The sequence below is a fragment of the Abrus precatorius genome, unplaced genomic scaffold, assembly GCF_003935025.1.
Source record: "Abrus precatorius isolate BTA unplaced genomic scaffold, Abrus_2018 Scaffold3, whole genome shotgun sequence".
Classification (NCBI taxonomy): Eukaryota; Viridiplantae; Streptophyta; class Magnoliopsida; order Fabales; family Fabaceae; genus Abrus; species Abrus precatorius.
In genome coordinates, this window is record NW_020874373.1 from 10,910,069 (window position 1) to 10,927,335 (window position 17,267).

Below are 17,267 nucleotides of genomic sequence, written 5' to 3' on the forward strand. Positions count from 1 at the left end.
GTAAGAAAAAAGCGAAAAATATATAAAAAAAGGGGAAATAATAAGTGTACAAATTGTATTTTAGTTGTGCATCATTTTCCTAAATCACATTACATATTTAATTACAGAACTATGCTTGAGGTGTCTTCACAGTTTAATTGATTAACTCCTTGGTGCACCAAATATGATCTATCTCCAAAGTAGCTACAACACCATGGAGGGGAAAATATTCTTCGCGGGCCTATCTAATTAATCAAATATCTGATTTCCAAATATTTGATTATTACTTTTCAGTATCTGTATATATTTATAGTTTTAATTAAGCTCCTAAATATGTAGCATTTCTATTTGCAAGACTGAGACAGCATAATGCTTGCGCTTTCACTTAGCTCAGCTCTATTCCTCTTCATCTCCCTCCCTCCTTGAACATCTAGTCTCACTCCAAAAAGCATTGGCCTTTCATCTTCTTCCTTCTGATCCTTTACATGTGATGAATATTTGGCAACCAAATCAAGAAGTTCCCTACACTTCCTTTTCATGTTGGTGAGCTCAGAACTCAACACCCCATTCTCCTTCTTAAGTCGTTTGTTTTCATCCACAAGAGTGGTGTAACCTGAAGATGATGAGGTTGATGAGGACCTTTGATCTTCATCAGAATCTTGGCCTATGGCTTGGTTTGGTGCATTAGGTTGTTGCTTGCTAGCCCAAGCTTTTCTTCGCCTAATCTCACATAGCAATTCTCTTTCACCTTTCCTGAACCTTTCGTTGCAAAACTCCCACCTGCTTGTTGCAACTTTACGAAAGCCCTACACATGAAAATATATAAATATATGAAGAATATAGATAATACATCAACTTCAGTTTCTGTGTCAACATGTAAAGGAAAAGAATGAAATGTGCACCAAAATCAAAATCAGAGATGTGAAGAAACAGTACATAATAATCTATGCATCATATTTTAATATTTGTTGATGACTAGTTTATGGTGTTGACTTGTTTGTTCCTATACATATGTGTGTGAATATATGCAAATATACATACACGAATAGTATGGATGGTAAATATTTGTCATGAAGACCCAAAATTAAACATTTTAACATTTTCATCCAGAAAAAAAAGTGGGCATGAGTACTTTGTTGTCATCAAATTTAATTAACGGAAAAAATGTTGATAAGTCAAGCACGGCTGCACCTGTACGCCCACTAAGACTGATTTTTGCATGTGCTTGACTTGAAATTTGATGAGTAAGTACGTATGAAATTCATTACCTGGACAGGCTCCGTCCAGACATAGGGTAGAAAACATTCATATCATTATTATTCTAATGTTTTATAATGTTGTATCGCTCCTTTCTAGGAAATTTCCCACAGTCAAGGGGGAAGAGTTTAATTATATTATATAAATTATTTCTTATAATTTATTTTTATTTTTTTCATATAATTATTTATTAAGTTTTATTAACTTCAACTCTTAACATTAAAAATAAGCAGTTAATAATAATAAAATTTTATTAAAAAAATATTTATTATATTTTTATAATTTAAATATAATAATTGTATATATTTTTTATAATAATTTTTTATTTATAAATACTTAAACTCAGCTTAGAAGGTTGAGATTAACAAAATTTATATATATATTTCTCTTATATGTCTCTTAATTATATAAAAATACAATAAAATAAATTATAATTAAGTATAGAATTATTCCACCCGAAATAATATAACGATGATATTGAACAATACAAACAAAATATTTGCTATATCTTCTAATTTTTTTTATAGTATTTTCTATCTTCTAATTACATCCGTTCTTAAATGAGAACTTAAAATGAAACTCTTCATTTCTACAAGCAAAGCCGCTAACCTGTTCCATCATCAAGAAAACAAGAAAACTCAATTTTTTTTTTTTTCTCTTTTGTTATCTTTCATTTTGTCCAGTGTTCTCTTGTTATTTAGAAGCGTTTAATTTAACCCTTCTAAAATAAGAAGATCCATATTTTAGGTAAAAAAATTGAAGCATATTTATCATCGATATAAAAACAATCTTGTAACAATTAAATTTAATTCACTCTGAATCATCTATATTTTTTCACCTTATACATCTTAATTTTTACTCAGAGTAGTGGAATAAATCATTTTTTAAAAATAACAAAACTAAGCAATAAATATTAAAATATACGATCAATATACGGTGTATTTGTATAAATACTTACATAGGTATTGAGCTGGCGCACAAAGCTAGAAAAGTTGCTATGCTTGAAGAGTGTTGGGAGGAGATCACGAGCAAACTCCGCTGGCTGCCACACCACGAACGCTGTCCCTTCATCATTCCAGGAAACGACGTCGTCTGTGGCTGGATCTTCCACTAGCATATATGTCTTTAACAAAAACGGTGGTGGAGTGCACTTCCTTCCACATTCCAACCCCTTATCACTTGCTCCCTCCATTTTTTCAACTTTTCTGTATTTCCTCCCTTTTTTTTAATTTGTCTAAAAGAAAATGGTTTCTTAAGAAGAAGATGAGAAGGAGAAAGAGAATGATGAACTAAGGTTTGATATGAAAGGAGAAGAGAAGAAGGGCAGTTAAGAACTCCCAACCCCAACAATAGAAACCCAACACGACTCCACAGTTCATGAGAAATGCAAGAGCTTGATGATTTTCCTTCTTTTCTCTTCCTAGCTTCGTCAATAAATAGCTGAAACGTACGCACTAAGCTTACCCCTTTTTTTATGTGGAGACACGAGGCTTCATGGCATGCACATTCATCACTTTCCTTTCTTTTACCATAGTTAAAATTACACAACTAAATGACACGTACCAAATGATAGCCAATAATGTTTTTTCTAAATGCCATAAAGCAATTTGACTAACTTGAATTAAAAAAATGAGAGAGACGTCATCGCATTAAAAAAGGTTAATTATTGTTAAAATTTTGAATGGGGGATTGGAGAGAATAGGTGAACTTTGCACGTGGGAGTGTTTGGTGGGATTGTCTCAAAGTAACATTTTTTTCTACGAAAATAATGTTAGTTTAAGCCATTTAGGTGTGCTGATACTTTCTGCAATGTATACATCTTTTGTTTCATTATAAACTTTCGTGCAAATTCCTCCATCCAAGGCTTTCACTGGCAGTTGGGTTTGATTTCTTCCTCCAACGTGATCTAATGCTTTGAAGGTTTTCTATGAAAGGAAGCGACTTTAGTTGACTTTGTGTGCTATTCCAGCTTCATTTTTTCTTCCATTCAAATATGACTATCCTCTCCTTCGATAAAGCCAACCGCGTGCAATAAAATATTATATTGATGAGGACAAGGCACAACATTTACCAATTCATGCTTTCTGTCCCTCTAACTAAATCACTTTATGCCATACATGCATGAATTTATCACTTCGATATACATTAATTCAAACACGCTAAATTTCTTTTATTAATGCAATTAAAAGATCCTGCAACAAAGGACTATCAAAGACAAGGACTGGAACCAATAGACCCGTTTAAAAATTTATCAAAATTTTACTAAGATCCTGAACATGGGTGTCGTAAGTAAAAAGAAAAATAAATCAAGGGACTATATTTATTTAATTTTTAAAATAGTAAAATTTAATTGACTCGATATTTAAAATTAAAATAAATGAACATGTAGATTAATTTATATTCTAAGTTAATGTGCAGTCTCGAGTATGAAACAATATCTAACATGTTTAAAAATATCTTTAATAGTTTTATCTTTGTCATCTATAGTATTTCTGCTTGAATTTAATATAATTATGTCCAAGTGATATCTATTGTGTAGACCAAAAATGAAAAATTAAAATCACACAACTCAAAAAAAATACTCATGTTTCTTTGATTCAAAAATTTATTGCATTTTCTTCACGACATTGATTATGGTTCTAACATGTAATTAAATGTTTGAATGTTAATTAAATTATGTTTGATTTCAAAATACCGTCTCATAAATAAATTGTCTTGGAATTTACACGGGCTAGGTAAGAATTCAGGGACTTCCAACGTTGTAATAACTGATTAATATCTCACCTAGTGTATAAGTTATTTTTTTTTTATTTCTCATTAAGTTTAATCTCATTCAGTTTAATCTGATCCGATCTAGTCGTGCACAAGTACTTATATATGATAAGTGAATCTACCATTAAATATTTTTTACATACAAAGGACTCAAATATAAAACTTTACTTAAGCAATACAAAGTTAATTACAATTTGAACCAACTTTCATTAGTATTGTATAAATTATTTTAATATAAATAAATAACATAAACTTATAACAATAATTTTTAAAAGATAATATAATTTTAAAGTATAATTACTTAATATTTAATTAAAAAAATAATATAGTATCTTGATATAAAAGAAAATTTGAATATAATTAATAATTTAATATATTTAACAAAATATAAAAAGTTACGTTAATATATTTGTCTTAACTTTTAATTTTATTTTGGTTTCGGACATATTTCAAATAAATTACTTTTGGTTAATAATACTAATTTTGTTAAAAACTACAATGTTCATTTTCTTTCCAGAAAAATAAAAATCGACATGAACATTTAAAAAGAATAAAATTTACTGTTTATTTAGAAAGTGAGAGAAGAAAATAGAAGAGAGTACAAATGGAATTATCATTGACTTCCATCCCTTAGTAAGTCAATCATCTTTAATTTGAGACGAAAATGATGTGAGTTGCAAATATCTTTACACGGTTGCCCTCATACTACGAAACAGTGCCAACTAAAATTAAGGCGCTCATAATTCTACCTACCCATACCCTTAAGCTTCTCTTTGGTAATAGATTTTATATATGAAATAATTGTTTTTCTTTTTCACACACAGGTAATTCCACGGGATTCAGAAGAGAGAATAGATAATCAGATGAAAAAGTATATATGCAATATTTTGCGAGGTATGGACTTTTTTTTTTTAATGTTTCCCAACCTTATTAATTGAATTAATTTATTAGTTCTGTTTAAGCTGAAAATATTTATAAAATGAAGGAGTTAATCTCAATAGGAGTTTTTTTTTTCCTTAAAATATATATATATATATATATATATATATATATTATTCTTATATTTTTCTAAGAGCGACAACTTGTAATTTTATAATTTGCAAAGATTCCTACTTTTTGGATTTTCATGAACAGAACGAAAAACTTAGTGGCTAATTCAAAATCATAATGATTTTATACTGTTCATTGTAGGACAGCGTGTTCTATATATCCAATCCTTTTCTCTTTTTGCTCAATGGTCTTAGCTAGTAGCATGTTTCATAACTTCCTTTGACACGTGATTTATTGAGCTAATTAAGTTTAGCATGCTGAAAATTCGGCTATGCATGAATTGCTTAATTGTTTAATGTCAGAATGGAATGGTCCACTGGATATATATGTAGCCGCCTAAGGTACCAGACATTTGGAGTATCAGACTGGTCTAAACATGTTAATATTGCTGAATTTTTTATGCACCTTAATTTGTTTTGTGACATGTAATTTTATTTTGTTTTAATAGTTATATAACATGTTTTATGACTTAGTGTACCGTGATCCATATATAATTGGAGTATTTTAGGATGAGAGTAACATTATTATTAGCAGTAGGACCCTCTATTGATCTACATAAGAAAAATTACATTTTTTAAGCTTTATTTTCCTATGTATATATTTAAATTAGAAACAATAACTTTTACAGCTATTTTTTTTTTTCCACATTTCTGAACTAGTTTAAGTGTGAACAGAGGCTATTGTTTAATATAGGAGGGGATTGAAAATAAAAACTATAAGTGGATTCATAAAACTCGAGAACTTAAGAAAGTTTACGTGCCTAACTAAAACCTATAGCTATAAACTACTGTTTTCAAAGGTAAACACTTAATTTCCTTTGATGATTCTGATCACTGTAAGTTTGAATGACAAAGCAGTGGACAGTGCATGAGTGTAATGATGAGGAGTGTGTGGACATTGAAGAAATGCAAGAAGGCTCCTTAAGGGCAATAAGATCCATTCGTGGCGATGGGATATATCTCCTTTTTAGTAACATCTTTACTACTTGTCCTGGTCGAATCTTTTCGTCCTAACCCAACATTCCATATCATGAAAAAGAAATAATAAATGGTTGATTTTTAATTGAAAAATCTACTAATTTTATATGTTTAAAATTAATATAACAAGCTGATGTTAATATTTTTTATAAAACAAAAAATATATTAGATTTATTAATAAATGAGAAAAACTTAATGACTGTAACTGTTAGATAATAAAATTTTACGTTGATGAATTAATAATAAGTTGATCGGTATATAATTAAATAAGAAAGCTATGAATCTAATTAAATTATTAAGAAATTTTTTTAAAAGAGATTTAAGCTTATTTTTCTTCCATACTTTAGATCGTGCTTGTATTTTAATAGTAATATTGAAAAAGTAAAATAATAAAGGTATTCATATAATGCATTATCTATAAAGTATTGATTGTACTAGCTAGTAGAAACCTTAATTAATCTGCATCTTGAGTTAAATTTAATTGCACTTTTAGTTTTTTTCTTATAATTTTATCTCTTTTCACATTTAAGTTTAATAAAGAATAATTATATTTAAAAAATTAATTTATGAACAAATAAAAGAATAAATCTTTTAAGAGTAACTTAATTTAATTTATAATCCATTAAAATTAACACATTTTACTCTTAATGTGTTTATTTTAAATTGAGTTTAAATGATTTTGAATTTATTATATATTTTATTTTTAAAATTTTTCTGAAATTAATTTTATATATCTCTTTTATAATTCTAAAATTTTCAAATATATATATATACATATTATGCATGAAATATTTGCTAATAATATATAAAGGTGACATCCTCTATTAAAAAGAGACTCAGGAGATACTATGTACTTTGAATTAAAAAGGGATGATCACCAGCACTGAAACATTAGAAGGTAAAACTTCTTATTAGTAAATAGGGCATAGTGGATTGAAAACCATCAGATTTATATCAATACACTGTGCTGCGATGAGTTCTTTTTCTTTTGTTCTTCAGTAGATGTTTTGTGATAACTTAATATACCTTTATCAATATTTGTAATATGCAGGCGCTTCAAAACAAGAATTAAAAATAAGAATGCTTTGGGAGTGAGCATTCAGGGGATGTGGACATTTTGGAAGATTCTTAATTTGATTAGCTGAGCATTATTGACTTTTCATTTCAGCAACCATTTCTTCCTCTTAATTAATAATTTATATGTGTTCCCTTTCATCCTCTCCTTCTCTCTATGATTGGGGGACACCAAATTGGTGAAATTTAAGTTGCAAGAACAACTGAACATGAATTCTAACATAGAATAAGTATTTTGGTTTGACGTAAATGATTAGAAAGGGTGTATGAGTTCCTAGTTATAGATTAATAAACCAAAACTCAGATAAAATTTTTCTAGCCATACTAATGCCGTGGGAAAATAGTTATGATGCAATACGTTTATACTTAATAGTATCGGAACTAAACCGGAAACGATGGTCATCAATTTGAAAGTTGAATATTTTTCCTCCCCATAGTTACGCTAAGATGCCTCCTCGTTCTCAAGCTTTTTTATTTAAAACATTTTCGTATCCTTTATCTTAGTTTTGTTTTACTAATGTGCAAGTGAAAACCAAATTTGGCTTCATTATATTTTTTTCCCCAATTTTTTTATCAATTTCCTAAAAATAAATTTTCAAAATGTGTCATCTAAGGAACTTCTTTTTCTTCTTCTGAAATGGAGACTTGATTGTTTATTTGATTTTTCATTATGTAGCTTTTTATTTTATTTTATGATTTTTTAAGTATCACAAATTTTATTTAAATTATATAATCCATTTATACATGGCTTGAAATTTGATATTTAGGATATATTCTGTATACATATAACATTTTAGGTCACAACTCAATACCCTTTTTTTTTTATTATTGTAATATATATATATATATATATATATATATATATATATATATATATATATATTGTAAATTTCAACAATACCGTGGTACCTTGCTTTACCCGTAAATTGGCCAATTGAAGCGGTTAATGTTGGCTTTTAGGACGATTGAATTAATTATGATTGGCTGCATTCGAAAATTAAGCTTATAGCCTTGAAAAGTATTCAATAAGTCCATTGAAAGGAACATGTAAAGAGGAAAGGTTGATTAGCTTTGAAAACACATAATGAGAACGAAATAGTTATAAAAAAATTGCCTTGGAGACAAATAATGAAAATGTGATAATTATAAATTAAGAAAAAAATGTTGACATGGATGAATTGAAGCGTTAAATGTAAAGAAACGTTAATTTTAGATATGTACACTGAATACGAATTGAATAAGTTCCAATATGGAAAATGGAATGATACCCTTTCTACTTTACAATTTGTTAACCTGGCAATGAAATAGTTTTTAGTCATATAGTTATTTGAAATACGGGATTAAAATGAAATGTGATCAAATTTGATGTAAATAATTCCTTTAAGAAAAATAATTAAAAGTATTTCCTACAATATTATTTTTTAGTTTAGACTGATTAATAAAAAAATATTTCCTACGGGGAAAAATTTATTGTTTAAAGTTCTGGTTTCGCAACATTTTTTGTCCTTTGTCTAGGTGGTAATTGCTTCTTAGACAACAATTTTTTCCCTGTCACACTGCATCAATGGCCATTTATTAAAATAAAAAATAGGTAACAATTTTTGAAACTCTTAACAGGCAATTGTTTGTTAGGACAACATTATAATACATGTTGGAGATTATTCAACCATGGTTTTATACATTGTAACATAGAATATGTTAAAATTATTTAATAATTTTTAATGGGTTATAATTAATTGTAATTTTTAAATATATATAAGTTAATTCATGATTAAGATGGAGTGCATAAATAAATCTATTAATTAATTTAAGTAATATATTTATTTGGATTTAAAATTAATAGTGGAAGGAACTAAGGTCAATACTCCCTCTAGTAGGTTAATCATGTATCTATATTTGGTAAGTCTCCTCTATATTGTTCCATTAATTGACGAAATTCAAGGATTGATGTTTTAATTGTTGGGACAAACGTGAGGTAACAAATTCTAGGAAGATCTTCATTGATGGACCACAAGCAACATAAAGCAAATTTGGATAATGTATTCAACCTAAAATCCTAAGACTAATGAAAGGTGGATTTATGTCACCTATATGTATTGTTCAATTGTTTTATTCCTATTTAATGTGAGATTTATTCACTCATATTTAATTTCAACACTAATTTTATATAATCTTATTTGAATATTTTTATTTACACAATAAACAACATTATTCTTACATTAAAAAACTTGGAAAATTAATGTAAAAAAATTATAAATATAAGATTTAATTTTGGGTCTACTTACTATAATACAGTCATTTAAGTTTAATGAAAACTTGAGTAGTTGAATATTAGAGGGTTTGTAATTTTGCCTTTTAAGACTTGCAAAAACGAAAGTTTAAAAATTTATCTATTCAAAAAGTGTAAGTGTGCGAGTTTGCAATTTTAATTTTAGTTAAAAAAATATAAAATAATAAAATTATATTGAAATTTGTAGATATATAGACAAAATGTGTCAATTTATGTTAAAGAAGTATACTTTATCTTATTCTTTTAACTACAATTAAATTTTATCTCACTAAAATCATCTTCTTTCATTTTTATATTTTTTTGCTTTTGACTCGTTTATTTCTCTCCAACATATTGTTGATCAATGTATATTATTCATCGTATTTTTCTTTGATCTAAATTTAGACTACTCTCATCTCAAGCTAAATGTTCTAATATATACTTTTAGGCGGTAGTCAGAAGTTAGTTATATTTAGTTAATAGTAGTTAGTTCCTCTTCTTATATAAACCACATGACATGAGGACTTTCGTATCGCTTGATTTAATTTCATCAATAATATTTATTTGATTCACTTCAGTCCTTATTTTCTTTTATACTCAATCATGTTTCTCAACATTTTGTTGTCTCTTACGTTATTTTTCTATATATTTCTTATGTGATCCACAAATAAAACCAAAGATGCAAAATGATTATTTTCTAATGTAACAGCTCTTATTGTTACAATACTAAGACATATAATTTACAAATATTATTTTGCAGAGTACGGGGAAATCACACCCTCTTCATAGAAGTGATACACAGAAGGTTGAGGAATAATAACAATACCCTTCTAAATCGACAGTTTGACATAATTTTTTGTGATTGGTGAATGTTTTAAAACGTTAAAACATTTTTTAAAAATTATTTATAAAACAAGTACTTTAATTTTTTTAAGAATAGACCAATCACAAAAATCATGTTCAAAAGAGTAGTTACTGGTATTTCTCATAAATGATTTGTTAATAAGTAAACATTTTTTTGCGAAGAGTTGACTTTGCTTGACATAAGTAAAACCACAACACGGGTGACACTGATCTTTTGTTACAGCGCAGCACCAAGAAAAGAATCAATCTGTGAAAAAATAATAAGAAGACCAATGCTGTTAAGTCCCACCATTTGTCATGATCCAATGGAACCCCAATTACCACTTTTAGGACTTCTTCTCCGGTCATTTTCGGGTCTCCAGGGAGCAGAGGATCAAATACAACCCCCAGCATGTCATTCTTGTACTGTCCCTGTAGTTGAAAAGAATACAACAATTTTTATAGTATTAAAGACACCTTAAAATTAATATTATAAGATATATTTTAGACATTCTTAAATACTCTCAATAATTCTATAGATGTTTTCCTCACATATCTTATTCGAGTTGGAAATATATGTAGAGAGCTAGCTTTCTCGGCAGAAATTTTATTCCATACAAAGATTAGGACGCTTAAATCAACCCGTTTGTGCCTATCTCCCTCCTTATTGCATTAAAATTATAAAATAAATTATAAAAAAAAATTAGTTGCACAAATACAATTTCTCTTACAAAAAGAAATTAAAAAAAAAAAAAAGCTTCAATTTCAAACCAACCGTAAAATTCCAAAAGCACTAGGCATTGTACATTTGTACCTGCACTGCCCAAGTAGAAAAACTGAGGTAGGACATGGGATAGCGCCAAAAAAACTTTGGAATGTCTGGTAGTGGCCTAAATAATTGGGATGACATCATCATGAAAATCTACAACAAACCAATCAAATGAATTAATCATATCTAGTTCTTATAAGTTACAAAAGATCCACTTATGAGGAGCAGAGAGAATGATTTGCTTACTAATACACCAGTTCCTGTTCCTAAGCCCATCAAGACATTGGGCACCATTGAGGCCACAATCATGAAACAGCACTCCGCAACAGATAGACAGCAAAACAAGCTGATGCAGAAAAATGCACAATGAACTAAACCTGGATGAAATTGTACCATGTAGTATATGATTGTTCCAGAGAAGAGAGATTGAACAAGAATGAAAGGGAACGATGATATCATATTTGATAGAACAAATGCAGCCTCCCCATAATGCCCTTTGGACCTTTCTCCATAAAACACCTGATTTTCATTAGGATTTGTTAGATGCACAACAAAATACGGTATGAATTTTAGTATCCTTTTAAATACAAATAAAAAAAGAATATTTTTTTACCTTCAATTCTTCAATGAAATGTGGGAATCCTCCACCTGACAAACAACTCATGAACCCATAGATGAATGATACACACATGCCTCTAGCCCATATTGAGTTGTTGTCTGTGCCAATATGAAAATAGAGGGTGCCAACACTGATTGCTACAAGTATGTAGAATATTATCCTCAGCCAGTAGTATCCAATATCCCTAGTCATGTTTAGGAAAGATCGCTTGGTCAATGTGCATAGTTGCTTCCACCATGTGGTATTGCTACCAAATTTGGGCTCAATTTCATGCCCTTCCTGCAAATTCCATAGAACAAATTGTTAAAGAGAAATGAGAGACAAAAAGGGAAAAATAATGCTTTTGAACTGGTATTTTGCTTAAAATGATTTGATGCATGGATTTTGCATTGATTTGATTCATTCTTCAAATTTTATCCAAAAGAATGTCTAGTTGATTCATGAAGGAAGATCATTTCTCTATGCTTCATTATAACTGACCATGTAGTTGGTAAACAATAAATTGGTTTACAAAAAGAGATAAATGGAGATAATCAAGGTATAATTTGTGTAAAAAAATTGTTATGCTAAGAAATAATAAATACGGATTAACAAAGTTATACATTGGGTTTCAGTTGTTGAATTTTTCTTCTTGCATTGATCATTAGCTCTGAACTTTTACAACTCCTAATGAGTTTCTCTCTAATATCTGCTGTTCTCATTCCCATAGCTGAATTTGATGAAGATACCTGCCAATCAGTATATTGAAATTCACATTTAGAAGCATTGTCAATTGACAAAAAGAAGAAAGATAAAAATTAAAAAGGGCATCAAGATTCATACAAGACATAATTGTGTTCTTGCTAGTACTGAAGTAATCAAGTCAAAGTCCAAATTGATACATAAAAGAAAATGATCTGAAGGATTTCTTCTAATTGGACAAGGGAACCCTGCATCAGCAAAAAACTGTTCCCAAACTTTATTTAGTAGCTCAAAATATTCAGCAAATTTATTGCACTCTAAACTTGTCTTTGTAGTCAAACTGAAACTGCTTACCTTTAGAGCCATCTTTACTTCTCCAAAATAAACAGTTTCCCCACTTGAGAGCAAAAGCAAATCATCAAAGAGATTAAAAGTTTCACTACTTGGCTGGTGAACGGAACAAATAACAATTTTTTCATTACAAGCAATGTTGCATAGAGCTTGGATAACATAAAAAGCTGAGGCACTATCAAGTCCACTAGTAGGTTCATCAAGAAGCAAGACATGGGGTTGTGTTAGAATTTCAAGGCCAATGCTAAGTCTCTTCTTTTCACCATTACTTATACCCCGTGAATGCCAATTCCCAATCTTATTATCTGCACAATCTTCTAAACCCATTTGCATTATTGTCTCTTCAACAACTTTATTTATCTCTTCTTTGGTCATCTTAGAAGGGAGCCTCATGTTTGCAGAGAATGTTAGGGTCTCTTTCACAGTCAAAGTTCCCAAGAAAAGTTCCTCTTGAGCCACATAAGACTTGAAATACAAAAGAAATGTACAAAGAGAAAGGCCACTCATGTCACGTGAATATAAAGCAAACCAGAGATAGGATAAAATTTAACTAGTAAATTCTATAATCAATTATGACAAATTGTTATTTAATAAAAAATATATCTTTCTTTTTCTAACATGACCATATTATCTTAGTTAAACAATATGACAGGATTTAAACTAAGTTATTCCAATCATGGCATTTACTTTTAGCAACATGTATGGTTTGTTATCTTACCACATCTTTGGAATAGAAACTTCTCTTCTTCCCGTTGAGTAGAATGTTGCCGCTTACTACAACATTTGTTGGAAGTCTTCCTACAGAAAATGTTAACATTCGTTGCTTTTCACAATAATATTTTCAGGAATTCAGTACATGGCACGCACTGTCATCTTCATATTCATAAGTGATGACACTTTGTTTATATTTCGATCAACACTACACTGCAGTATTAAAAATAATGTGATTTATTTTCAAAATTATAAAAGATTATTAAAAATAAATAATAGAAGTATATTTAATGTGATATGACAAATTATTTTAGATAAGAAATGTATTTTATTAATATTTTATTTTAGTAATTTTTTAAACTTTGTCTATTTTGTTAAAAACAAAATTCTACTTCTTTGGGAGCTTTCCAGGTTCCTTTCTCTTATGTGGAGTTAAATATATATCATGAGTTTTTGTCTCTCTTTAAGGAGAGTTTTCTTTTTTTATTCATTTATTTTAATTATTTTTTCTTATCATTAAGCTTATTTTTGTTCTCTTTTTACTATATTTGACTTTTTTTCCCTTTACTTCAAATTTATTATTTATCACTAATCTGAAAGAAGGAAAAAAGAAAAAGAAATGGGAAGCTTACTTCTTATGTTTGTTACGTAGGAAAATTTAAAGATTCCTGTTTAATTTTATTATATTTAACACTTGATTAGTAGACAAGAGAAAATATTTTATCTTATCATATTTTGTTTTTAGTGTTTGTTGATTAGAGAATACAGTTTATTTTACTGAGTTATCTTTGCTTATTATTGTAGTTTAAATTCTTAACCTATTTCTTATTTAAAATTAAATTTTAATAGTAAAAAATTGAATAAATTTATTATAATTTAGTATTAAAATTTAATATTATGTGTACATAAAAATATTACTTTTTAATATATATATATATATATATATATATATATACACACACACACATATTGAAAAGTAAAAAATTTAAATAATTTTGTTAAAAGAGTAATATTATTATTTAAATATAATTTGTATTTTATTTAACTATTTTTTTATTTATCTCAAACATTAAAAAGAATGTTATCATTTAACGTTCTCTTTGTATCCTATCTTTATCAATTTCTTTATCTTATATTGTTTAATAAACATGCCTTTAGTGTTTAAAATATTGCTAAGTTGTGTTTAACATTGATCATACATATTTGATCTTTTGATATTTAGCATTCTTGACTGTATATGTTGTTAAACTTTTTCATCTATGAATATTTGACCAAAAAAAAAAAAAGAGCATCATGTTTATTTATTTAAATATTTGAGATTTATAATGAATATAATTAAAAAATGAAATTTTAAAAGAATATAAGAAGTGAAATTTAATAATTTGTCAAAAGATTCTTAATAAGATATAAGATTAGATTTTATTTTATTTTTTTAATTTTGAATGGCGTTTGATTCTTTGGTCAGTGAGTTTTGAATACAAAAAAGTTAAAATATTATCAACGTTCACAATATAAAATAATTTAATTTATTTTTTAATATTTTGAAATAAAAATTACAATTTTAAAGTTTTTAGTTGAAGAAAAGTGATAGAGAAATTAAATGAACTGAAATTTTAAAATAAAAAAACTTAGCTAAAAAAAATTAGTATACCAAAATCTCACAATACAAATTAAAGAAAGCAAAAGTGAATTAAGTTAAAAATCTTTCTATTAAATCAATCTGTCAACCTTTCTATTGAATTTCATGGAAAAGACAGTAAATGCAAAACATATAAGCATGTAAGTTTAATACCTTAAGTGCTCGAAAACAAGTTTTTAAGTTTAATTTTCCAGCATGAAAATACTATAAAATTAACTAGTTTCTAACTTTTTTATTGTGTTTACTTTCACCATCTATTCAGTTTAAATAAATCACGAAAGAAAAAACCACGGTTTAAACCTGGTCGACTATTTTATTTACGTTTTTAGTATAAAGTAAGTGAAGAATTCATCGTATAACAGCGAGCAGCATAGCCATAGAGAAGAGCTTCAGTTTCGAGAAGCAAGATATCATGAATCATCTAAAGCTATATATAAAAATATGGAGAGAGAGAGAGAGAGAGACCAGTGAAAGAGTTGAGGAGAGTGGTTTTGCCACAGCCAGAAGGACCCATGACGGCCATAATACGACCAGGTTCAGCAAAACCAGTGATTCCATTAAGCAGCTTCTTCTTGTGTGTTCCAAAGCATTCAACTGTTAGATCTTCCCACACCATCACCATAGCTTCTATGTTGGGCCTTACTGTACTATTACTTCTTTTTGGGACTGTTTGTGTTCTCTTCTCTCTCCCAAGTTAATTGCTTACCCTTGTACCACCCTCTGCGCCCTGCTCCTGCTCTCTCTATATATTATGGTCGAGCATGATATCAATGGATCTTTTGAGAAAAAATAATAGTCTATGCCACTTATCTCGTAAAAATCATATGAAAATAAATTAAACATCAATGGATCATTTGAGGAAAAAAAAAGCTTCCGTAAAATTATAAATCTTAAATGTTATAATAAAAATTGAAAGATGTAAAAATTAAAAATTTTACATAATGATAAAATTAATTAAATATAGTACACTAAAAAATATTAGATAAATAAAATAATGAAATACTTAGACAAAAGAATAAATTTACATATATAATATCGTGTTTAAAGATATAAACGTTTAAAAGTAAACACATTTTATACATGTGATACTATGATAGATATAATATATAAAAAAGAGTAAAAGGCATAGTAATACTAATAAATTTTGAGAAAAAAAGAATGAAAGTAATAAATTCAAGAATTTTTAATAAAAGAAGATTTTTTTTTACATGAAATTAGAAATGAAAGTAGTTATTGAAAATTTTGGAAATACTATAAATAATAAATTAAATATTATGAGTTTTATGAATATAAATAACGTATTTATGAAAAATCTGAAAGTTTATATAAGATAATAAAAAAATTAAGTAACATTTTATTACAACAAACGTTTCAATCAGTCTTGTGATTCAATAAAAAATAAAACTCAAATTCTAGACGTATATGAGTTGATAATACGTTAACTCACTCAATGTCTCTCCAAAATTAGAATTGTTTTCTTAGCTGTACTTTTGGTAAAACATGTTAAATTATGGATACTTTTTTTCTCTCTAATTTTAAATTGTTCACGTTAAATTTTCTTAATTTTTTAATCATTCAAATTAATTTTTGATCTTAAAATTTATTTAATAATTAACAAAAATATAATGAAAACGCCATATATTAAGATTCTACATGTATGTTCTTTAATTTCTAAATGAAAGATCGTGCAATAAAATCTCACCGACAATTCCCACGGCTAGGGAGGTTTGAATCATTATGGGTCTGAACCAGGAAATCACTCGCAGTTAAACAAAATAGACAACCGATGATTCAGTTCAACCCTTTCAAAAGGAAAAAAAATTAAAATTAAACTAAAAATATTTAAAAATTGAAACATTTTTAAAAGTTATTTTTTATTACTTTTCTTTACCTATAAAAATATTTTTATTCTTTTTGTTTTCCTTTCACCTAAACATTAGTGGTAGAATGTCCCTCGTCCGCATACAAACCTATTTCAATAAATTCTGGCCATATTTGGACCTCGACAGTGCTAATAGCTGGAAGGGGTCCCCTCTTTCATTAAGATTTAAGATTGAGTTTAAATAAATTTATTACTTATATGAATAAAAAAATTAATAAAATTCTTCTCATAAATTAAAATAATTTATATTTATTAAAGTTCTTCTTGAGCTACGTAAGACTGCAAATTCAACAATTCGACAAACATGAGTACTTATACATGTGGATATTTTAAAGCAAACTAGAAGAACGGATAAAGATATATTACTATCATTGCATTTATGTTAGCCACAAAC

General features: G+C 27.9%; 2 protein-coding genes across 2 annotated transcripts; both read right to left on the reverse strand.

Moving 5' to 3' along the window:
- Window positions 1-323: 323 nt before the first annotated feature.
- Window positions 324-2,630, reverse strand: LOC113863643 (heat stress transcription factor B-3-like). The gene is made up of 2 exons (XM_027497289.1): window positions 2,195-2,630; window positions 324-785 (listed from the first exon to the last, which is right to left on the reverse strand). Exons 1-2 carry the CDS (start codon window positions 2,426-2,428, stop codon window positions 324-326), a joined length of 696 nt encoding a protein of 231 aa, XP_027353090.1. The 5' UTR covers window positions 2,429-2,630.
- Window positions 2,631-10,179: 7,549 nt separating this feature from the next.
- LOC113860882 (ABC transporter G family member 15-like) lies at window positions 10,180-15,607 on the reverse strand. Its single transcript, XM_027493429.1, has 9 exons — window positions 15,457-15,607; window positions 13,360-13,439; window positions 12,645-13,106; window positions 12,432-12,554; window positions 12,212-12,337; window positions 11,604-11,888; window positions 11,237-11,509; window positions 11,036-11,143; window positions 10,180-10,653 (listed from the first exon to the last, which is right to left on the reverse strand). Exons 1-9 carry the CDS (start codon window positions 15,605-15,607, stop codon window positions 10,378-10,380), a joined length of 1,884 nt encoding a protein of 627 aa, XP_027349230.1. The 3' UTR covers window positions 10,180-10,377.
- Window positions 15,608-17,267: the final 1,660 nt, after the last annotated feature.